A 19,804-nucleotide genomic window follows, 5' to 3' on the forward strand; every position below is an offset into this window, starting at 1 on the left:
AAGGAAACCACAATTTATAATCTCTCTCTCGCATTCTATCTTCTTTGTGTTGATATAGTGAGCTAGATTTGTACTGTTCTTCTCAGGAAGGTGGCAAGGTGGCTTTAAGGCATTTATGTGCCTCCAGGATTCTGCCTGCTTTGGGAGCTTGTCGAGCACCTGGAGTAAGCTTGGTGAGTCCCAGGGGCTGCTCTACTTTACAGCAGACTGCTGTGCAACCCACATAGACTGAAGACCTAGTTCTTTGGCCAGTCCCTCTCCCACACCTTCCTTTTTATCCATCCATCACAGCCCTACGTTGGGAGGGGGGCGGGGGCTGAGTATCCCAACCTTATGCTGTTGTGGGACATCATATAAAGGCCAGAACATGATCCTGAATCCAACCAATATTAATTACATCCTGTCACAGCACAAAACTCTTGCCCCATTTGTGGAAGAAGATAACAGCAATGGGATATAAATCTGTAGCTTCCGGACATCTCTTGCTCTCTTTTGCAAGCCCATCTCTCGCTCTCTCTCTCTCTCTCCCCCACCCTTTTCCGCAGACCCATCTCTATCGTGTAGACTTTATCTTTGTGACCACTAATCACCATGCTTCTTCCCACTGCCCTGCCCTGTATGGGTAGTACTAACTTATTACTTCACATTCCAAAACATTTAAACCCACTTGGGACATTTAATTAATTGGCGGAGGCAAGTGATGGAAAAAACTGCTTTTCCCAGTATAACTTATTTTGCTTGGAGGGTGGAGTGGGGCTACAGTAACTTATACCAGCAAAAGTGCAGTTTTGCTGGCATAAACTTTTGTCCACACTACTAGCCCTCTGCCAGTTACAGTACACTAGTATAGCTATACTGGCAAAGCGCTCCTTGTATAGACCTGGGCTCACTCTGTCTCCTCCCGAATTAGCTACAAAAGGACAGGATTAAACAGAATGAGAACCAAAAAAAGCAAGAGCTATGTTGAGGATCATTGAACTTGTAGTGTTATAAAGGAGCTGTAATTTTCCAAGCTTAATTCTTTCATACCCTTCTAAAATGATTTCAAGCTAACTGATTAGCTATCCATGTACACTACTTTAAAATCCAAATAGATCCTGGAAATAGCCTCTTCTATTACTAGAAAGATTACAACGTTTTTTTCCCTTAAACTTTCTGTTTTTCCTTTAATTTGATTAGCTTTCAGACACCATGTGTTAATAACAAGCATTGACTCTAACTTGCTTGCATTTTAATCCCCTAAACTGATTTAGCATATTCCTCTCATTTATATTTGATGAAATTCAGGAAGAGAAGATTGTTTATAATGACAGTATGTTGAGAATAAAATATAGATGGAATGCTGTGAAGACTGCAGTAATCCTGTTCCTTTAAGGTTTCATGGAATGGTAACATGTTCCCTAAACTTTCTGTGTGTGCTCTACTAAACTTTAGTGTGATGCTGATAGAAAGCCTTTCAATAAGTGCATTTGAAGCATATTATCTTGGTCTGGAAACAAGTATGGAGCTTCTTCTTTAGTCTAATATCATACTGCATCCTAGCTGGTAGTTGCTCGCTTATTTCTGATTGCAAAAACCTTGTTCTGAAAGAGTGCAATCCACTCCTGTACAGAGGATCAGCACAAAGCCTATGCACCACTTAAGACCCACTTAATTTTCAGGTTTTAAATGGGACTTCAAAGTGGCGTATAGATCTTGTACTAGCTCTGTGCACAAGGATGAGTTTGAACAAAAGAGAACTAAGGAATGCTTGTAAACGGAGGTTCTATATATTTGTATTATTGTGCATAATACTGGTCTTCCTGAGTGAAATAACGCCCCAGATACCCTCAATGACAAGTGCAAAACTTCATGATACCAGTTATGTCTTGCAAACAGCAGGTAGTGAATTGGTCTTTAGCAATGTCATTATAATAGCCAAATTCATCCTGGAAGGCAATGGAGTTACACCAGGGATGAATCTGGCCCAATGAGTCCAACAATCCTGTTAAAAATTTTTCCACATACTCTGATAAGAAGGAATTACTCAAAAATGCAAAATCTTTGGCCACAACAGCTTGTTTTTATAGATCAAAGCAAAGCAAACAGCGGGCTATTCATCCCCACTCTTCATTTCTCTATACCTGGCTCATATCTGAGTACCCTTGAGAGAACAGTATACTTTGTCTGTATGGGTAAGGGTCACTAGGTTTGACCTCTTTAGGATTTTTACTTTATGTAGAACTCCCCCAGATAGATCAAGATGACCCCTCTGATATCCTTTGCCCATCTTTGATCACTGATCCGATAGACATTCTTCTCGGCCTGAGTTGTCTGTTGCTCTGAGACTGACCACTGCAAGACAGCGATTTAAGCTAAAGGAAATAGTCTCCTCTTCCCATTTTTTTTCTGTATTAGTATTATTATTTATTTGTTTGTATTGCAGTACAGTATAGGCCCCAGCCATGATCAGACCGTGGTGCTAGGCATTGTACATATCTGTTGGGAAAGAGACCGTTGTCTTGTCAAGAGTTTATGATCTAAGTAGACAAGATAGACAAAGAATGAGAGAAGAAACAAGGGCACAGAAAGGTGACGTGACTTACCCAAGGTTACACAGCAGTTCAGTGGTAGAGCTGCTATTCACCAGGTCACGCTGATCTTTTCTGTGACCCACTAATACTGCTATACTTGTTTGCCTGCATCTCACAGATGACATTTTGGTTCACGTAACAAAGTTACCTACCAGGTTCTAAGGGAATGATATATCCAGTGTGTTCACCTTTCTGTGTATAAAAGAAGCGCAATGTCTAAATCTTGGAGTTGACAAGCCTATTTCTTACAATTATTTGTGGTAGATTTCTATTTCACTGTTTCGCTCTCTAGAGTGTATTCACACTTTGTATCTGTCTGCTATCTCCTATTCTTAGAGGAAACAAATTTAAATAGTCTCTGCAAAGGGAAAGCCTAAACCCAAGTAAGCAGCAGACTCTTGATTTTTAGCTCTTCCACAGGTTCCACTACCCCTTTCCCCTGGTAGACTTCAAATCCTTTTCTTATGCAATGGCCATAGTCTTGTTGTAATTCTTGTCTTTCTCTCTTCCTGCTGATTGTCATGTCCTGTCTTTATTTAGATTATAAACTCTTCAGGGCAGGAATCTTGTCTTCTATAGATTCTTTAAAGTACACTTCTGTGAGCTGTAAAACCAAATATTTAGAATAAAATTCTGTCTGGCCTGGACAGGTAAACAGAAGGCTCAAGGGTGGGGCAAGAAGTTTCTCCTTTTGTGCACTAGCATAGGGACCTTCTGCAATATGGTTGGAGGAAAGCACAGATTTTTATATAACACTTACTCCATCTCCAGCATTATTGCTTAACTTGTCTGTAGACATGAATAAATGCTGCTTACATCCTTAGCTCCAGCCTATTGCTTAGAACAAGAGGTTTGTGACTGGAAACGGGAACTAACTCTAAGGTATTTTTTTCTTTCGTATCAACACAGCAAACTGCCAGGCCAACGTTCTTTGCCCGCAAATTTGAAGCCGTGGTGAATCAAGAAATCATCGGCCAGTTGGACTATTATTTGTATGGTAACTACCCATCTGGCACGCCAGGCCTCAGGTCGTACTGGGAGAATATATATGATGAGCCCGACGGCATCCATAGCCTCAGTGATGTCATTCTGACCATGTATCACTCATTTTCCCGCTTGGGCCTAAGGAGAGCTGAGACGTCATTGCACACTGATGGAGACAACAGCTGCCGGTTAGTTTGAAACTTCTTTTTCCTTGCAAAAGCAGGAGTCTTAGAGGTACAGGGCCTGATCCAAAGATCAGTGAGGATCCCCACTGACTTCAGTGAGCTTTATGTCAAATCTGAATATTAGAGTGTGATGTACAGTACAGAGGTGACTGTGCTGGACTAGAATGGAGTGAACAATTCACCCACCCAGGGCATTTCACCCACTTTGTTGTATAGGCTGATGTATGTACCGGACTTGTCAGCTCTGGGTTTGATGCATATTTTCAAAGGTGTTTATACTTACTGATATATATTGGTTGTCCACGGTTGACATTATGTATGTGATTTGTTTGATATACTTTTAAAGAGCACCTCTTATGCCTAGTCAGTAGTGACAGGTTCCATTTGGGTGGTGGGTTTTATTTATTAATTTAGTGAGTATATGTTTATATTCACAGCTCCTGGATTCTTAGTCTCATTTCAGCAGAGGCATGCTGACATTTGTACTTGCCAGGAAGCAGAAGGCAGGATTTCAGTCCCTCAAAAATGAGGGTTAACGATCTTTCCTGCTTGCCCCTCTATAAGCAGATTTTTATGTGTGGTGCTCACAAGAACTAATCACACAAGTTAAGTTTTCTTGAACAGTTGCAGTAGCCTTCTGCTGAAAATGCAGCCAATGGTGTTTTAAAAAGCAACAGGCAATTATTCCATTAATATGAATAAATTAATATTTTTTTTAAATCAAAGATGTTAGACACACTTTTTTATTAAAGGTTTCCAGCTATAAATCAAGTGAAGAAAAATCCATTTTAACAAATGCTTATAGTTAAACAGATTTACTTTCATTCGTTTCAAAGCAAAGCTAAGTCTTGTGGTAGGTGTTTGTTGTCTGCACTCACATGTTAAAGCTCTTTATTTTCAACACAAGGATATTGCATCCTTTAAATCTTCCCTTGTATTGTATGGTTCCCTTTCTGCTCTAAAATGTAATTACTTTTACGTTGTTTGTCGGGACCCATGTGCCCTTCTAGTTTTTACCCTAACAGAAAACACACTTAATCTAGCTCTGAGTGCTAAAGCCATTCCTTGCAGTTTGACAAATGGAGTTGGTCCTTCATGTGTTCTTGAGTAGGAACCTAATTCTCTGTGCCATTCTTAGTCAGTCACCAAAGTGCTGAGTACTGTCCCACTTGAGAAGCTCTGGAAATAAGTGATCTAGATTTCTATTACAGCCCTACCAGTAAAGGCTCTTGCTACAAAGCAATAAAAGATCAATAACAATTAGATATAAATAATAACTGGGAGCATACCATCCCTGACTTGAAAGAGACAGATCTGGTGACTGCCAAAGTCACTTGGCTTGTAGCAATTTAACCAGCGCAGGAAATGAGAGCTACATGTGGCACGTAATAAAATCATATTGCAATTGCTTTATGTTCTTATTCCTTTTGCCAACATGGTGGTGATTATTTATATTATCATACTGCATGTATATAGAGCCTTTCATCTCAAAGGATCACAAAGTGCTTTTCAAGCTTAAACTGATAGACTGTATACAAGGCAATTCCTTCATGCACCATTGAAATGCAACCACCTCTGGGGTGAAATATAGCTGTTTAACCCTACACAGCAAAACTATGAAACAGTTTATGGCAGGAAGTGATATCCAATTGAAACTGCACTTGGATACTTGGGCTAAACCTCAACAAACATTCCATGCAGGTTGTTAATATCTGATTATGTAGCAACAAGTACAGTTTAAAGTACCATCCAATTTATATTTTATAGGAATGGCTAGTCCTTACTTTACAAAACACAACTCTTCCCCTTTTGGCATCTCCACCCGGGTTGGGTTCCTTGGCTGTATCACTTTTGCTGTAGGGCTGGCAGCAACGTGACATCAGATGATATCGAGTCACCACCCCTGTTTATTTCACACTGCTGGAGGCACCACAAGGAAAAGTCTACAGCTCAAGATCACATTCAGAGTCACTCCCATGCTGCAACCAGTGTCTATGAGAAATTGTTGCTGCCCAAAAGATTTCTATAAAAGAAATTGTCTGACAGACCTCACCTAAAGAGGGGTAGACCACTGCCTCAAAAAGATGCACCCCCGGCAGACTGTTCTTGAACTAGATGATATTAAGTGTTGACATATTCTGTGCAAGCCACAATAGATGGTGTTGGGATTTCATTTATTTCTTTTCACCTCTAGACATTTTTCCCAACTGCTGCCATGAGATAATTTACTCAGACTGTTTCATGGATACTGTAAATATTTGCTGCAACATATACCTAAAACAGGAGGTCTTTAATATTCAGAACAGAAGTTAGTTTGTTGCCTGTACTGGCTGCAGTGCTCTGTTTGCTGTGTTTTTAGCAGAGTCCATCAGTGTCGGCCTTGTTTGTATTCTGTCTTGCTATGTTTATTTCTCATGCTCTAGACATTTCAGCCCTGGTGGTACTGGTTTCTTATAATGCAGCATTGTTCCTGACTGGCTGTCTTCATTGCTAGCTCCCTGTGATATTATATCATGGGGAGTCTGGTTTTAGCAAGCTAGGTTTTGTGGGTAGGTGTGACACCAGTAGGCTTTCAATGAGTCCGTCACATTTTTGTTTCTGAGTATTTACAGTAGACTAACAGTTAATTACAGGATTGTAAAAATTGCAAGTGATACTGATGCCAGAGCCATAAATTATACCTTTTTCAGGATGAAAGAACAAGTGAGCCATAAGTTTAAGTCATTTAAATCTGTGGCCATGGTGACTTTTATTTCAAGAGCTTAATGAAAAGCTACTAAATGTCCTGGTTAGTCTTTCTAAGGGCATATTGTCATGGCAAGTTACTGTACAGCAAACCAGGGTGCGAATCTACAGCGCACCAACTTGCCATGCACTAACTCGCTGTGCGGACAGTGCTGCAGTGCAGTGAAAGTCCTGGAATGCGGCTCAGTATACGTCAGTATAGTACACTAAGCTGCATGCTGGGATTTTCACTGCACTGCCGTTGGCAAGCTGGTGCGCTGTAGATTCGCACTCTGACTTACTGCACGGGAACTCGCTGTGTAGACCAGCTTTAATAAGTAAAAAATGGTGATGATCCCGGGCACAAGCAATCCCAACCTTTCCACGAGCAAGAAGGTTGTGTTTTATAAAAAGTTTGGGCCAGCTCCTTCTTTCCATTTTACCCATGCAGCCCTGCAGAACTCAATGGGTAGAACACATCCCTTTGTGAATGAATCCGATACTCATGAGAGCGAGACTTAGTTGCATTGGCTTGAATTGGGCACTAGCTCAGCCAGTGCATCTGCTGTGCCCTGACTTGCAGTGCCCTCTACTGTTCCCATCATGGGACTCTCTTGAAGAAAGCATACCAATCATTGCATACTATGCGGTGGTTTTGTGACGTGAGACTAACCGTCAGTATGGTGATTTAATTTAAGAGTGATTGGAGTTGGAAGAAAGCAGCAGGAGAAGAGCTCTGTGGTACATCCAATCTTTGGCAATTGGAAGATAGAAGGGCTTTCCTTGAATTTGTATTTTTCATTTCTATGTGGCAAATATAATATTGAGAGCTGGTTCAAGATGACCACCTTGTAATTGTAATGTAATTGTAAATGGCAAATCATGTGAAAGAGGCATCCATTTTTACTGTAGCAGTGAGAGGTACTTGGATGAAATAGTGATGGGGGCCATAAAAACAGAGAGACAGATAATGAGTTATGATCGAATATATACATAACAAACATACCTTCTGCTTTAGTGTCCAGTACTGCTTTCAAATATTCACAGGTTGGTAGGGCTGTTTGCTACAGTTACTTAATGGACTACTTTTTACATCTGTACATTGGTATCTGAAGTCACAAGGGTAAGGAATTTTATAACAGTAATTATGTAAACAGTGGACATGTATTAATGTCATAGAACTGTCACCAGAATATTTAGAAACTGGCCAAGCTGCATTTCTCTCCATTTGGTTGGAAAGTTTTCCCCCTTGTCCACATCTACAAATTTATTTTTTCTTTTATTTTGGCTTCTCAGCCATGAGGCAGAAAGGCCCCAATCCTGCAAAGACTTACTCATGTGCTTAGCTTTACACACTGCGAATAGTCCATTGAAGGCACTGAAGCTACTTATAGTGTGGAAGATTAAGCGCATGCAGAAACAGGGCCAACTATAAAGCCCCGCAGCCCAAGCACCACAAGTCTGAGTCAGCCGACCCAAGCCAGTCACGGCCATGATGTGAGTCTTTTACTGCAGTGTAGACAGATCCCCACTGTCCACCCTTCCCTTACAAAATGAAATTAGAGAAGCACTTGAACATGGCTTGAAATTGGATACCCCTGTCTTTGAGGAAAGTTTGGATTTGGTTTTGACATGGTCTTCACTTTGGAGTGGAACCCCAAATCTGAACACCCCTGAATCTGAGAAAACTTTGGATCTAAACTTTGTAGCTTGGTCTCCTCACCACTCAGTAAAATAATATCTTCAGAGTTCAAACTGTCCACTTTTGGGCAGCACCTTTTAAGCAGAAAGGATTTGTAAGGAAATGGAATTTTCTGGTCCAAAGAGACAGCATAAAAGTTTAGCTTTGAATGCCTTTTAAATGAATGCATGTTCTTACTAACAATTTTTTGTTTGAGTAATCAGAAAAGCCTACGAATATCTGATAACGAGTAATGAACAAATTTAATATCTCTTAATGTTAAAGCAGCATATTTCTTTGAAACAAATGTCCTTTTAAACCATTAGCCTGAAGTAAATGGTGATTTCATGTGTCTGCTTTTTCATAATCCATGTCCATGTGCGTATACTGTGTGTTTTACAGGTACTATCCCATGGGCCATCCAGTTTCAGTCCAACTCTACTTCCTCGCTGATCGTTTTCAGGGCTTCCTAATCAAACATCATGCAACAAATCTGGCTGTCAGTAAACTAGAGACTTTGGAAACTTGGGTGATGCCAAAGAAAATGTTTAAGATTGCTAGTCCACCAAGTGATTTTGGAAGGCTGCAGTTTTCAGAGGTAAGCATTCCTACCTAGAGCAGTCCTAGCCATTTTGCCAGCCAGGGCACATTTTTGGTACAAACCCTCACCCCATCCCCCTGGTGCAGCCAAGCCAAAAAAAAAAAAAATGCCCACAGCCAGCCAATTAGTGGAGCAAAAAAACCCAACCAATCAGCCACTTCTTTTACAAACAACTGGTGAATTTGCATGTCAATTCATCAACTTTTTCAAATGCATTTTAGACACGGCTGAGGCAGAGTGGCTCAGTGCGTTAGTGCACAAGTCCTTCGTCATAGGAAATATTGATGCAAATCATGGTTTATGGCCCAACCGTGTAACATGCTGAGCACTTCCTGCAATATTGTAAATGCCCTCAGATCCCCTTGAGTTAAGTGGCAGATGAGGGCAGTTATCTCACCACAGGTGGTCAGTATCTTACAGGACTTGTCATCCGTGTCAATTTCCCCTTCCAGAGAGACTCGGGGATGCGGGAGGAAAGGGCACTGCAGCTCCAGATTGAGGTGGACTGTGTGATGGAGCCAGCTCTTTTCTCTAGCCTGTGCTATTCAATCCTCCCTCTCGTGAGCACCCTGAAAAAATTAAAATTTGGAAAAGTCGGGGATTATGGCTAGAATATTGATGTAGGAACATCAAAGAGAAAATTACCACAGCAATGGCTGAGATTTACCCACAAATCCTGTTATTTCCTCCTGGGATTTGTCCCATTATCTGACATACACACTGTAAAAAATGTACCCCTAAAATACATCATGAGAAATAGACCAAAAATAGAATCTGACATCTATATTGTATTTTAAACATATAACTGTCTAAACAGTTAATTTCATGATGTTTCTTGTTAAGCCATAAATTTAAATTAAAGCATAAAATTGATTGAACAAATTTGTTCCCAGTCACTGTGGCCAAGTCCATAAATTATCATCTTCTTGGGCAATTAAGAAAGGCCTAGGTAGGATTCAGTGTTTTGGTGTGCGTGGCAAATCTAAGAAATTAATGTCCCATTAAGAAGATGAATGTGGGATGCATTCTGTTTATCAATGTGTCTGGTGGTTGACTTGCCGTTTCGTGCAGTGATAAATTGTCATACAAGCTGTATTTCTTGTGATTTGTAGCATTTCTGTTGTTTGTTTGGTTCTTAATTCTACTTTAGCATAATTCCTGATTTAAGTGCTTCTACGTTTGAAAACACGTGGGTGAGCAACAGAAACAGTTCATCTAGCTGAGTGACAAAATGTGTTTAAAGTACTCGGGTATCCATTTTAAATATAGTGTTAATAAGAAAAAGAAAAAATCTTGACTTGTATCAGTTCCTGGAAAAGGCCCAAAATCTGTCTTAAGATTGATGCCTGTGCCCCCACTGACCTCAGTGGGAGTCATGTAAGTGTAAGCAAGGGAAGATTTTGACACTGGGTGAGTTCCTCTCACTTCAGAAGGAAATTTTTCTTCCACTGGAAAATAGTCATCCAGATACTCTTGAAAAGAGTTTTGTTTGTTGCGTCTCAGATGGTTTTCTCCTTTCGCAGTTGATTCATATTAAGAAAGACTAGGAAGCACAAAGCCAATCATTTTAATCATCATTTAAACATTTACTTTATTTTCTCACTCCCCTTGGAAAACAGATCTCTCTGCTTTTGGACCCAGCTTTGCTCCCTCGTGTACATCCGGAATAACTCCATTGGCTTCAGTCAAGGCTGACAAGCCCCAGAACCGATCCATCGTCATTTTAAATGACATTTCTTGCTTCTGAAAGATCTCATGACTGTCAAATAAACCAATCCATGCCCCTACTGTGAGGACTACAACAGTCTTAGGATCAAAGGCTGTGAGCTAAGCAACCAGACAGAAAACTCAGGATGATGGTTATGCTCGTCATGCCATATCTGTACTGCCTTTCCCAATAACTTTCTTCTTGCGATCAGGCAGTGAACTAGAATTGGCAAGGTGGTTATTGGCTGGGCACTGCAGTCCTTTTGCTGGCTCACACAAATGAGGCCAGCAGGAAGAGCACAGGGAGGCTGCTTCAGAATGTGCTGCAGATAAGACAAAGTTTACAGTGGTCATTGTGGTCAATGCATACAACCAATAGTATAGCAGGGGTGATAGGATCGCTACAGTTCCGATTAGGCGCATGCTGCTTTTACTACTATTATGGTTACCGCTCCCTCATTTTGCTCCTCAAACTCTGCTTCCTGAAGAGCAGGTTTCCCACAACACCAATACAAGCGTGAGACAGAAAGGTGAGTGTGATAGACATTATGAGAGTGCTAGTGCTGAGGTACCAAAGTGTTGGCAACGTTTACGGCAGAATAGCAGTTGCACAGTAGATTCTGAACACACTCTAGTGTGTCGAATTTTATGATTAGAGGAAACGTCAGAGGGAAAAATTGCTAGGGTTCCCCCACTCCATCCTCATCAGATGGCAGCCCCAGACGCCTCAAAAATGATTTGTATATTTGTGTGAGTGTCCTTGTCATCTACTGCAAACCTGGATTTGTGCTATATCTTAGGAAACCTGAAATTTAATGCACTTGGAGGGGGAAAGATTGATTTAATTTAAAGTATTAAAAGATTTCAGGTCTAACTGTATCATTGGAACACTAAATTCATTTCTGGCCTTGTTAAGAGTTGTGATTTATCACAGAGAATAAAATAAACCAGGTGGCAAGTAATTAGTGTGCATTGTGTGAACCTAATGGTCCTGCTTATGAAGAGCAATGAGAGACAAACCCATAATCAAGGCATAATTTATTTTGGGCAAATTTTATCTTGGGATTGAACAAGGATGGAAACAGGAGCTTTATACCAATGAGACAAGGGAGAATTCCAGCTTCCCAAGTATCCCCAGCACCCACATCTTATTGAGGGAGCCCAGAATAATCTACCTTAAGAGAGAGGTCTATAGTATATGGCTGTCTCTATAGAAAACTATCATACAATGTGATGTGGTATAAAAGTTTTTCCATTGTGGATTTTGAATAGGCGATTTACTCTTGAATGTCAAAGCTCTGCAGCTCATCCCAAATGACTGTTAATGAAGCCTTGACATCAGCCCACATCACCATGCTCTCTGTGTGTTCCACATACGGTATCCAAAACTTATTTTAAGAATGTTTTAGCGCAGGGCTCAGAGGGAAGGAGGGATAAAAAGTTCTCAGAATTGCTTAAAATCACCTTCACTATAAAATGCTACAACTTGAAAGCCTCAGCCCCTCGCCTGCATTGAAATCTGCTCAGCACAAGAGAGTGTGTGTCTGGGGAGGACATCAAGGAGCTGGTTGTGATTTCCTGATTCTGTGGACTGATCTGCAGTGGCCCTGGCCCCAGTGTAGATTAAAGCAGTGCCTGGGCTGCTCTAACATACGTCATCTAGCTGAGGTCCCCGAAGGAATGTACCAAAGCTGGAGACTGCCAGAGCACACTGCGCTCCAGCCATACGACCTCTCTGTCTCCAGCATACCCCTCCCTCCTTAGGCTAGGGACTCCTCCATGCTACGTCTAGGCTGAGGTATGGGATTTCAGTCTATCTTAGAGTTTTATGCTTTGGCCTGTCATTGTAGTATCTGACCATCTTCCACATAACATCAATAGCCAAGTCCCTAGTGGATTTTATTGGGTCTCTGGACGTCTCCCTTTTTGGGATAAAATCTCTGCTTGAGGTAAGGTCCTTGTGTGGTTCCTTTTTTTTTTTTTAATTGGCAGGGGTTTATTTGGTAGAAAGGGGTGTCAGTGTTGTGTGGGTGGGTGGGTGTCATTTTTATGGTGGAAAGGCTTGGTCAAAGAGGAAGGTTTTGCAGCATTTCCTAAAGACAATCACACTCTGGATTCCTCTGATCTCTTCTGGAACATAGTTCTGTAGCCAGATCCCCTTGTCCAAAGTTGTTTTATGCGCAGCTATCGCTTGCTTCATCTTGGGCTTTCTGATGAGCATTGTCCTGGAGAAGCGCAGCTGTCAATCATTCATAGATCGAAATGTGGTCTGTAATGTTGCTGGGGCTTGATCCACTAATTGCTTTGAAAATTAGGACAAAAGCCTTAAACTGGCATCAAAAGCCAGCTGTGAGCCAGAGGAGGGACATCAGTATGGGTTTGATGTACTCCTGGTGGCCTAAACCGTGGAGAAGGCAGGCAACTGCATTCTGTACCAGCTGGCGCCTGTGCATCACCTTCACATTCAGTTTCCATCAGGTGAATTACAGTAATCCAGCCTAGAGGTGACAAAGGCATGGATCACTGCAGCCAGGTCCTTGCCCGGAAGGAAGGGACAAAACAGGCATTTTTAGATACCGATGCTAACCTGGTCATCCAAGCTCAGTGAGAAGTAAAAGAGCATCCCAAGGTTTCACACCATTCTGACAAATTGGAACTGTATGCCTTCAGTGGAAGGTGGAGACGGTGACTCTCCTACTTTTTCAAAGCATTTCTCCTTTCTGAGAAGCATCATGTTGGTCTTTCCTGGATTCAGCTTCAGCCAGCTGCTTTTCATTCAGGAGCTGATTTCTGGTAGGCATGCTGACATTTGAGAATGAGATATATACAGTAGAACACCAGAGTTACAAACTGACCTGTCAACCACACACCTCATTTGGAACCGGAAGTACGCAATCAGGCAGCAGCAGAGACACACAAAAAGGGGTTGGGGGCAGCAAATACAGTATAGTTCTGTGTTAGATGTAAACTACTAAAAAAAAGGGAAAGGTTTAAAAAAAAAAAAAAGATTTGACAAGGTAAGGAAACTGTTTCTGTGCTTATTTCATTTATATTAAGGTGGTTAAAAGCAGCATTTTTGTTCTACATAGTAAAGTGTTGAAGCTGTATTAAGTCAATGTGAACTTGTAAACTTTTGTAAGAACAACCATCAAGTTTTGTTCAGAGTTACAAACATTTCAGAGTTACAAACAATCTCCATTCCCGAGGTGTTCGTAACTCTGAAGTTCCACTGTCGTTCAGTGTCAGCAGCACACTGTTGGCCACTGAGCCCATGGCATCTCCCTGTCTCGCTGTGCTCTCAGGTAAAAATTGAAGAGAAGAGAGGTTAGTATGGATCCCTGCAGAACCTCAGAGGTGAGGGCAGCTACTAATTGCCAGTCTAAGTTCTGCTGGGCATGGAGCTCTTGTCTGTGTGAATGGCTAAAGGAAGGCCATTTTTAGTCTCACCAGAGCTGTCTCTATGGCGTTCCTGATCTGAATCCTGGTTATGAGAGAGCTAGGATGTTAGCTGATATCACATGTTGTTGGAGGTTACTAGCTTCTGAATTATTTTGCCCAAGAAAGGGAGGCTGGCGACAGAACAGTAGTTGATAGGTCTTCAGGATTTAAGGGGAGGCTTCTTAAGGATTAGGCGAACTATTGCATTTTTGAAGGGGTTAGGTTGGTGTGCTTCTCTGAAGGAGACATTGGCCATTCCTGTTAGTAGTGGGCATAGTTGTTTGCTGGCTTTTACCAGCCAGGAGAGTCATGGATCCATTCCATAGACTGTGGCTGTATTATTTTTCAGGACTTATTGATCTTCAGCAAGTGTGACAGGGCCACACTCAAGTGGATAATACAGTCTGGTCAGGGAATTTTCTTTCCCATTTAGCTCCATAGTTATGCAATTGATCTTATCAGAGAAGTGGATGCTTGGGTCTGGGCTATGCAGTCTGGGTTAGCCAGTTCACTATGTGAAATAGGCTCTACGGGCCATGATTCTGCTGCATTGATTGTGGAGAAGTAGAAGGCTCATTTTGCCTCCTTTGCTGCAGTGATATAGTCCTGTAAGAGGCGTTTTTGCTGCTGGAAGATGGATTCAAAATGTTATTGCACTGCTGGCATTCTAGCTTTCTGCCTGTGCCCTTCATCTGCAGGAGTTCACCTATAAACCTTGATGATCTCCTCAGTCAATGTGGGTGGAGTGGGTGGCTCTGGGGCCTACGTGTCAATGGCAGTGCATACCCAAAGATTGTACTCCTGTATATCATCAGCACCTAGGCATTGTCTTTGGGTGGCTAGTTCTCCTAAGATGAGATGAGAATTTAGAGAGCTCAAGAGTCTAGTGGCAGGCCAGCTTTGGGTGGTCACTACCCTCGTGGGAAGGAAAAACATTATCATAACTTAGGAATGGCCATACTGCTAGGGTTACCATATTCTGTGCCTCCAAATGGAGGACACTCCACGGCCCCGCCCCCAGCCCCGTCCCCTCCCCAAAGTCTCCGCCCCCTCCCCTGCTTCCCGCGAACATTTGATTCGCGGGAAGCCTGAAGCAGGTAAGGAGGGTGTGGGGGGGGGGAGGAGGCGCGGCCCAGGCTGGCCCCCCGGCGGCTCCAGCCTGGGTCGGCTCGGGCCCTGGGGTGCCGGCCCCGGGCCTGGCCGAGCATCCCCGGCCCGCCCAGCACTGCCGGCCCCCGGCGGCCCGGCGCACCCCCGGGCTCCCCGGCTCCCCGCCGGCCCGGCTGACCGGCTCCCCGCCAGCCCGGCTCCCAGCCCGGACCCCAGCCCGGCACCGCGCCCCCGGCTCCCCGTCCGGCCCGGCTGACCGGCTCCCCGGCTGACCGGCTCCCAGCCCGGACCCCGGCCCGGCACCGCGCCCCCGGCTCCCCGCCGGCCCGGCTGCCCGGCTCCCCGCCGGCCCGGCTGACCAGCTCCCCGCGGGCCCGGCTCCCCGGCTGACCGGCTCCCAGCCCGGACCCCGGCCCGGCACCGCGCCCCCGGCTCCCCGTCCGGCACCGCGCCCGGCCCAGCACTACGCCCCTGGTTCCCGGCCCGGCACCATGCCCCCGGCCCCGCACCGCCGGCCCCGGCCGAGCACCACCCAGCCCTCCCGATTTTCCCGGACATGCCCGGCTTTTGGGGATTTCCCCCCGGACGGGGATTTGAGCCCCCAAAAGCCGGACATGTCCGGGAAAATCCGGACGTATGGTAACCCTACATACTGCGTCAGACCAATCACCCTGTAGCTCAGTATCTTGTCTCTGACAGCATACAGTGCCAAATACTTCTGGCACTTGGAGGTTTAGTGACAGCCAGAGTGTGGGTGTGCATCCCCGACCATCTTGGCTAATAGTCACTGATGGACCTTTCCTCCTTGGCAACAACTTCCACAGGTTGACTGTGTGTAGTGTGAAGTACATCTTTTTGTTTGTTTTAAACCTGCTGCCTATTAATTTCATTGGGTGACCCCTGGGTTATGTGAAGGGATAAATAACACTTTTTCTCCACACCATTCATGATTTTATAGATCTCTCTCATATCCCCCCTGCGTCATCTCTTTCTAAACTGAAAAGTCTGAGTCTTTTTAATCTCCCCTCATATGAAAGTTGTTCCATACCCCTAATTATTTTCATTGCCTTTCTCTGCACCTTTTCCGGTTCTAATATATCTTTTTTTGAGATGGGGCGGCCAGAACTTTACACAATATTAAAGTTGTGGGCATTATGACATTTTATGTTTCATTATCCATACCTTTCCTAATGATTCCTAACGTCATTACTTTTTTTGACCGCCACTTCACACTTGATCACATGTTTTTGGAGAACTATCCACAATGACTCCAAAATCTCTTTCTTGAATAGTAGCAGCTAATGTAGAACCCATCATTTTGTATGTATAGTTGGGATTATGTTTTTCCAATAAGCATTACTTTGCACTTGTCAGCATTGAATTTAATCTGCCATTTTGTCTCTCCGTCATCCGATTTTGTGAAATCCCTTTGTAGCTCTTCGCGGTGAGCTTTGGACTTAACTATCTTAAGTAATTTGTATCATCTGCAGATTTTGCCACCTCACTATTCACCTCCTTTTCCATATTCATATTTATGAATATGTTGAACAGCACTTGTCCCAGTACAGAGCCTGGGGGGATCCCACTATTTACCTCTCTGCAACCTGAAAACTGACCATTTAGTCTTACTCTGTTTCCTATCTTTTAACTAGTTACTGATCCATGAGAGGATCTTCCCTCTTACTCCATAACTGCTTACTTTGCTTAAGAGACTTTGGTGAGAGACCTTGTCAAGGCTTTCTGAAAGTTCAAGTATGTTGTATCCTGTGGGACACCTTGTTCACAGTCTTGTTGACTCCCTCAGAGATTTCCAATATATTGGTGAGGCATGATTTCCTTTTACGAAAACCATGTTGACTCTTCCCCAACATTCCATATTTATTTGTGTCTGATAATTTTGTTCTTTACTATCGTTTCAAGCAGTTTGCCTGCTACTGAAGTTAGGCTCACCAGGACTGCCTCTGAAACTGTTTTCTAAAAATATGTGTTACATTAGCTATCCGCTGCTCACTGACATAGAGGCTGATTTAAGGTTACATACCACAGTTAATATATTTCATATTGGAGTTCCTCCAGAACTCTTGGGTGAATACCATCTGGTCCTAGTGACTAGTAACTGTTTAATTTATCAGTTTGCTCCAAAACCTCCTCTACTTGACATCTCAATCTGGGACAATTTCTCAGGTTTGCCGCCTAAAAAGAATGGCTCGGGTATCAGGATCCTCCCATATCCTCTGCAGTGAAGACTGATACAGAGGATTCATTTAGTTTCTCCACAATGGCCTTGTCTTCCTTGAATGCTCCTTTAGCACCTCAGTCATCCAAGAAGGAAGGCTCCTGCGCATATGGTGTGTGGTTATCCTCAGCTAGCTAGTTATACATAAACATATGCTATAATAGGTAGTTTGGGTGAAAAAAAATGCCTTTCAGAAAGGGCTGACTATTATGTATGCCTTTGTGCTATCTGTTTACAGATATTTCTCTCTTTAATGTATAAGTAAAGGCTGGTAAATTCACATTATCCGTGGGTTACAGGTGAGCCATTAAATCCCATATTAAGAGCACTGAAATATGAAAGCTGCTAGGAAAATGAAAGGTCTATTAAATATTTACTGTGGGATGTGAATCAGCTACTTTACTGCTAGTAAATAAAAGAAGAACGTTAATGCTGTGACAGTAAGAATAGGGCTTACCAGTAATAATCCCCTGGGAAGGGAGTGCCGTGACTGCTGAGGAGCTGGGGAGGCAGTGTCTGATCTGTAAATTAAGTAGGGCCTGAGTCAAGTTCCATTGAAGCCGTTGACTTTGAAAGCAACTGGATTGGGCCCCAACTACACGATTCTGGCGATCAAGGTTCAGTATATTATGTTTGGTTAATGAACAGTGCTGGGCAAACGGGTGACATGGGAATCCAGGCTGAGTCTGCGGTTTCCTTACCTTTCTCTGACTATAGACTTTTCCAAATTAATTTTCCTCTTTCAACAACAAAAGCAAAACAAAATAGAGAGAGAACCTCTCCCGTTCACATGGTGTCTAGTCAAAGGCTCACTCAAACCCATATCAGGTCATTGTACTCACTGCAGTTCTTGCTTTAACTTTTAAAACCTGGGCATTTCAACAGAACATCTCACTGCCCAAATCAGCAGTTATGTACCTAAAACGGGCATTTACATGTCTACATGGTCTTTTGAGAATCCGGCTCAGGATTGAGGATTTCCTGCTAATGTGTCCATGTGGAAAAACTAAGCTCCCCTGCCAAGCTAATTTGTGCTTACTTCTTACAATACATTAAAAAGCTCTGATCTCTCATTACAAAGTGTCTGTACTGGGCAATGCACATGGATTAAAGACAAAAGCTACTGCAGTGAATATTCAGTAGCTACATTTGGACCATAAATTAATCTTTTTTTATTTATTGCTTAAACACTAAATGTTCTAAGTTCTCATTCTGGATCAATAATCTGCCAATTTTAATATTTGCAAATGGGCTTTTTTTAAATTCTTAAAAATCTTGCTACAAAATTAAATTTTGTTTGTTGAATTTCCATTCAAAGCGTGTTTTAATGCCAGTATTATAACACTGACAGATCCTGATTCATGTCATTGTCCAGAGGTGTGGTGTGTGTGTGTTTCCATAAATAACATAGATTTATGCCCTGATCCTAGAAACACATACACACATTTTTAGTTTACGCATGTGAATAGTCCTGTCAATGAGAGTGGGATAGAATTTGCAGGATCAGGACCTTAGATTTGTTTACAGAGATAAGAGTAGTAGTAATATCGTCTTTAATTTCAGATTGGCACTGACTGGGATGCCAAGGAAAGGATATTTCGGAACTTTGGAGGACTTATTGGGCCGATGGATGAACCAGTTGGCATGCAGAAGTGGGGAAAAGGCCCTAATGTCACAGTCACTGTGATCTGGGTGGACCCTATCAATGTAATCGCAGCTACATATGATATCCTTATTGAATCTAGTGCAGAATTTACTCACTACAAACCACCTTTGAATTTGCCACTGCGGCCTGGAGTCTGGACCATTAAAATTCTGCACCGCTGGGTACCTGTTGCTGAAACCAAATTCCTTGTTACTCCTCTTACATTCTCCAACAGGCAACCTATCAAACAAGGTAAGTGTTTTTAATAAGTACAGTAGGTATTAAAGTTTTCAGAATAGATGTAAAGTACTAGTATCATCGAATATTTCATTCACTGTCAATGCTGTGATTAAAAATCACAGTACCACGACACAGGAAAAGTACCAAAAAAAGGAATAGTTTAGATATTAAATATGAAGAAGTTTGTGTTTTGAAGATGAGTGAAAGTAGCTGAATCCATTCTGTAAAACATAGGAACTTTGGACAAAAGATCATTCATTTCTATAAAATAAAGGATTTAAAATATACACAATCCAGAACCTAAATAACTTCTAGACATTTCATAATCAAAGAGCAACTATGCAAACCATAATTTAAGAATACAAGCAAACAGGAATAGGCCATTTCCTTTCTTTGCTATTTCTTTCACTTATTTGTTCAAAGAGGTTTACACTGTTTATGTTGTTTGCATGACAAAGTCCTTATGTATAATGGTAAGAATATTAGTTTATGAAACGTTGGATTCATCAAAATTACCTGTGATGTGTGCTATAACCCCATCTCCTTCCCAAACAACTGTTCCAACCTTTCCCCATAGCTGTCTAGACCTTCCCTGTTACCCTCAAGATAAGACCCTGTGCATCTGAAATTGTAGGTGACCCCAAAATGCTTAAGACCAAACCAAAGCTTATTCTCTTAAG

At 42.4% G+C, this 19,804-nt stretch overlaps 1 protein-coding gene across 1 annotated transcript in view; it reads left to right on the plus strand.

Annotated features, from left to right (window-relative positions):
• XYLT1 (xylosyltransferase 1) overlaps window positions 1-19,804 on the plus strand; it is a 321,898-nt gene that overhangs the window by 280,189 nt on the left and 21,905 nt on the right. Inside the window, exons 9-11 of the mRNA XM_054042319.1 lie at window positions 3,483-3,745; window positions 8,550-8,745; window positions 18,803-19,136. Coding sequence (XP_053898294.1) covers window positions 3,483-3,745; window positions 8,550-8,745; window positions 18,803-19,136 — 793 coding nt within the window. The remainder of the gene's footprint in view (window positions 1-3,482; window positions 3,746-8,549; window positions 8,746-18,802; window positions 19,137-19,804) is intronic.

Source organism: Malaclemys terrapin, chromosome 10, assembly GCF_027887155.1.
Source record: "Malaclemys terrapin pileata isolate rMalTer1 chromosome 10, rMalTer1.hap1, whole genome shotgun sequence".
Classification (NCBI taxonomy): Eukaryota; Metazoa; Chordata; order Testudines; family Emydidae; genus Malaclemys; species Malaclemys terrapin.